The sequence below is a fragment of the Nerophis lumbriciformis genome, linkage group LG21 (genome assembly GCF_033978685.3).
Source record: "Nerophis lumbriciformis linkage group LG21, RoL_Nlum_v2.1, whole genome shotgun sequence".
In the NCBI taxonomy this organism is placed as follows: Eukaryota; Metazoa; Chordata; class Actinopteri; order Syngnathiformes; family Syngnathidae; genus Nerophis; species Nerophis lumbriciformis.
This window is the reverse complement of record NC_084568.2, coordinates 34,577,501-34,582,500: the sequence shown is the minus strand read 5'-3', so window position 1 is coordinate 34,582,500 and position 5,000 is coordinate 34,577,501. Positions and strand designations below refer to the sequence as shown.

Here is a 5,000-nt window from a genome sequence, read left to right as displayed (position 1 = left end):
AACCGTACGAATTACGGGAAAACCGGAGTAGTTGGCAGGTGCCTCACTAATGCCTTGCATCGTCTATATTAGATATACCGGGCGGATAGCGGGCGGATGCAGTTCTGATCAAATGTTAGATCGGGTGGATTGCGGATGGTTGACGACTTTCTGATGCGGTTGCGGATGAAATATTTGCCTATCCGCGCATCTCTAATATATATATATATATACACACACACATTATATATATATATATATATATATATATATATATATATATATATATATATATATACACACACACATATATATGTATTTATATACTGTATATATATACATATATATATATAGACACACACACACACACATATATATATATATATACACACATATATATATATATATACACACATATATATGTGTGTGTGTCTGTGTATATATATATATAAATATATATATATATATATATATATGTGTGTGTGTATATATATATATATATATATATATGTAAGCTGTGAAAATCTGCTGGGTGCTTGGGTCATATTTTTAGGAACACTAATACAAAACCTCACAATAATGTCTGATTGAATGCTAAAAACGTTATGACAGACCGCCTTAAAAAAGCGTAATGGAATTAAAAAAAATTAACTGAATGAGACACCCAGAATGTACATGAAAATAAAGAATGTGGGGTTTACAATATTCACTATGGACACACTGAATATTGACAACATATGAACGTCTAGTATACAGTGCAGGTTCCCAACCATTGAAATATTTTGTATAGTTCGTCACATCATAATGGCAGCTACAGTTTCCATCTTAAAGATCTAAAAAAAAGTATTTGGGAATGTCCGGCGGGCCAGATTGAAAAGCTTAACGGGCCTTAATGTGCCCAGGTCTGCTATAGATGTTCGCTAAGCAGTCTTGCAGCAAAACAGGATGTCAGAAATCCACAAAGATGTACATTTGATGGTTAACTTCCCCACCATCCCGCTCCTTCCATGTCAGTCATGTCCTGCGGCATGCCAGTCCCTCCTGTCAACGGCAGCATCGTGGGCCAGGACTTCTCCCTGGGAGCCAGGGCTTCATACCGCTGCAACCCGGGATTCCGTCTTGCCGGGCCGGTCACCACGACGGTGGTCTGCCAAGAATCCGGGCGGTGGAGCCCCATCGAAGCCCCGCCACGATGTGTCCGTAAGTATTTCACCCGAGTTTACTGCGTTTTTTTTGTCAAAGTGATACGCTTCAGCTGGCGTGTCCTTGCCCTCACAGCGGTGACCTGCCCTGACATCGGCCACTCTGCAGTGGACCACGGACGATGGAGATTGATCTATGGACGACAGAACCAATATGACACCATTATGATGCTCATATGTGACCCGGGGTATTACTACCGGGGTCAGCGGGTCATACAGTGCCAGGCCAACAGCACTTGGAACTACCCAGACCCCCGACCAGTCTGTGACAGTAAGTCAGCTGCCAAGTTCAACATTTCAAAGATATATATTCATTTTTTCCCGTTTCAGTCATCTCCTGCGGGGACCTCGGGACTCCACCCAACGGTCACAAGATAGGAACGCTGACGGTGTACGGCGCCACGGCCATTTTTTCCTGCAACACGGGCTACACTCTCGTTGGCTCCCGTGTGCGAGAGTGCATGTCCAACGGACTTTGGAGCGGAACACGGGTCCAGTGTCTGGGTGAGTTCACTTGACAGAGAGCCGCTGTGCAAAGCTCCTTTCCTGAATTCATGCCTCCATGCCGTGGGATTGATTCAGAGCTGAGACAGTTTTTCTTTTCCCTCAGCCGGCCACTGCGGCACCCCGGAGCCCATTGTGAACGGGCAGATCAACGGGGAGAACTACAACTATCGAGGGAGTGTGGTGTACCAGTGTAACCCAGGGTTCCGTCTCATCGGGGTGTCTGTGCGGATCTGTGAACAGGATCACCGCTGGTCAGGCCAAACACCCGTCTGTGTCCGTAAGTACTCACTTGCTCTAGTTGGGGGCCCAATAATTGTTTGTATACGCACAGTGGAACCTCCATTTATGAACCCTTCATTGTACGAACCTTTGGCTTTACCAGCTCTTCATTGTACAACCCTTTTGATTCATGAACCCTTCATGGTACAAACCTTTTCGGTTTACGAACCATTAGTTGTACAAGCCTTTGGATTTTCAAACCCTTGGTTGTACAAACCTTTTGATTTACAAACCCTTCATTGTACAAACCTTTGGATTATGAACCCTTAATTTTACACACCTTTCGGTTTACGAAACCTTCATTTTACATAGCTTTTGATTTACGAACCCATTGTTGTACAAACCTTTGGATTACGAACAATTCCTTTTACAAACCTTTTGATTTACAAACCCTTCATTGTACACACCTTTTGATTTACAAAACATTCATTGTACAAACCCTTGGATTTACCAACTCTTCATTGTACAAACCATTTGATTTACAAACCCTTCATTGTACAAACCTTTGGATTGCGAACGTTAATTTTACAAACCTTTCAATTTACAAACCCTTCATTCTATAAAGCTTTTGATTTATGAACCCATCTTTGTACAAATCTTTGGCTTACAAACCCTTCATTTTACAAACCTTTTGATTTCCAAACCCTTCATTTTGCACACCTTTTGATTTACAAACCCTTCACTGTACAAACCTTTGGATTACGAACCTTTCATTTTGCACACCTTTTGGTTTACGAACCCATCATTGTACATAGCTTTTGATTTACGAACCCACCGTTGTACAAACCTTTGGATTACAAACCCTTCATTTTACAAACCTTTTTGATTTTCAAACCCTTCATTGTAAAAACCTTTTGATTTACGAAACCTTCATTGTACAAACATTTGGATTTACCAACTCTTCATTGTACAAACCTTTTGATTCATGAACCCTTCATGGTACAAACCTTTTTGCCTTACGAACCATTTGTTGTACAAACCTTTGGATTTTCAAACCCGTCATTGTGCAAACCTTTTGATTTACAAACCCTTCATTGTACAAACCTTTGGATTGCGAACCGTTAATTTTACAAACCTTTCAATTTATGAATCCATCTTTGTACAAACCTTTGGCTTACAAACCCTTCATTTTACAAACGTTTTGATTTCCAAACCCTTCATTGTACAAACCTTTGGCTTACAAACCCTTCATTTTACAAACCTTTTGATTTCCAAACCCTTCATTGTACAAACCTTTTGATTTACAAACACTTCACTGTACAAACCTTTGGATTACGAACCTTTCATTTTGAACACCTTTTGGTTTACGAACCCATCATTGTACATAGCTTTTGATTTACGAACCCACCGTTGTACAAACCGTTGGATTACAAACCCTTCATTTTACAAACCTTTTGATTTTCAAACCCTTCATTGTACAAACCTTTTGATTTACGAAACCTTCACTGTACAAACATTTGGATTTACCAACCCTTCATGGTACAAACCTTTTTGGCTTACGAACCATTCGTTGTACAAACCTTTGTATTTTCAAACCCGTCATTGTGCAAACCTTTTGATTTACAAACCCTTCATTGTACAAACCTTTGGATTGCGAACCGTTAATTTTACAAACCTTTCAATTTATGAAACCATCTTTGTACAAACCTTTGGCTTACAAACACTTAATTTTACAAACCTTTGGATTTTCAAACCCGTCATTGTGCAAATCTTTTGATTTACAAACCCTTCATTGTACGAACCTTTGGATTGCGAACCGTTAATTTTACAAACCTTTCAATTTACGAACCCTTCATTGTATATAGCTTTTGATTTACGAACCCATCTTTGTACAAACCTTTGGCTTACGAACCCTTCATTTTACAAACTTTTTGATTTCCAAACCCTTCATTGTGCAAACCTTTGGCTTACAAACCCTTCATTTTACAAACGTTTTGATTTCCAAACCCTTCATTGTACAAACCTTTGGCTTACAAACCCTTCATTTTACAAACCTTTTGATTTCCAAACCCTTCATTGTACAAACCTTTTGATTTACAAACCCTTCATTGTACAAACCTTTTGATTTACGAAACCTTCACTGTACAAACATTTGGATTTACCAACCCTTCATGGTACAAACCTTTTTGGCTTACGAACCATTCGTTGTACAAACCTTTGTATTTTCAAACCCTTCATTGTGCAAACCTTTGGCTTACAAACCCTTCATTTTACAAACGTTTTGATTTCCAAACCCTTCATTGTACAAACCTTTGGCTTACAAACCCTTCATTTTACAAACCTTTTGATTTCCAAACCCTTCATTGTACAAACCTTTTGATTTACAAACCCTTCATTTTACAAACCTTTTGATTTCCAAACCCTTCATTGTACAAACCTTTTGATTTACAAACCCTTCATTTTACAAACCTTTTGATTTACAAACCCTTCATTGTGCAAACCTTTGGCTTACAAACCCTTCATTGTACAAACCTTTTGATTTACAAACCCTTCATTGTACAAACCTTTGGATTACGAACCCTTCACTGTACAGACCCTTCAATTTATGAACCCTTCGTTGTACATACCTTTTGATTTACAAACCCATCATTGTACACACCTGGATTTACAAACCCTTGGTTGTACAACCCTTTGGATTTACAAACCCTTCCGTGTACGCACCTTTCGATTTACGAACACTTCATTGTAAAGCACTGTCGGTTTACGAACCCTTCGTTGTACAAACCTTTTGATTTATGAACCCTTCGTGGTACAAACCTTTTCGGTTTACGAACCATTCGTTGCACAAACCTTTGGATTTTCAAACCCATCGTTGTACAAACCTTTGGATTACAAACCCTTCTGTGTACGCACCTTTCGATTTACAAACCCTTCATTGTAAAGCACTTTTGGTTTACGAACCCTTCGTTGTACAAACCTTTTGATTTACGAACTCTTTGTGTGGGTTTTTTGCCCCTTTTAATTTACGAACCCTTCATTGTACACACCTTTCGATTTACGAACCACAGACCAAAGCTAACATAGCAGCTCTGC

At 39.3% G+C, this 5,000-nt stretch overlaps 1 protein-coding gene across 1 annotated transcript in view; it reads left to right on the top strand.

Annotated features, from left to right (window-relative positions):
* csmd2 (CUB and Sushi multiple domains 2) overlaps positions 1–5,000 on the top strand; it is an 828,472-nt gene that overhangs the window by 706,266 nt on the left and 117,206 nt on the right. The window contains exons 51-54 of the mRNA XM_061982429.2: positions 994–1,179; positions 1,258–1,452; positions 1,512–1,685; positions 1,792–1,965. Coding sequence (XP_061838413.2) covers positions 994–1,179; positions 1,258–1,452; positions 1,512–1,685; positions 1,792–1,965 — 729 coding nt within the window. The remainder of the gene's footprint in view (positions 1–993; positions 1,180–1,257; positions 1,453–1,511; positions 1,686–1,791; positions 1,966–5,000) is intronic.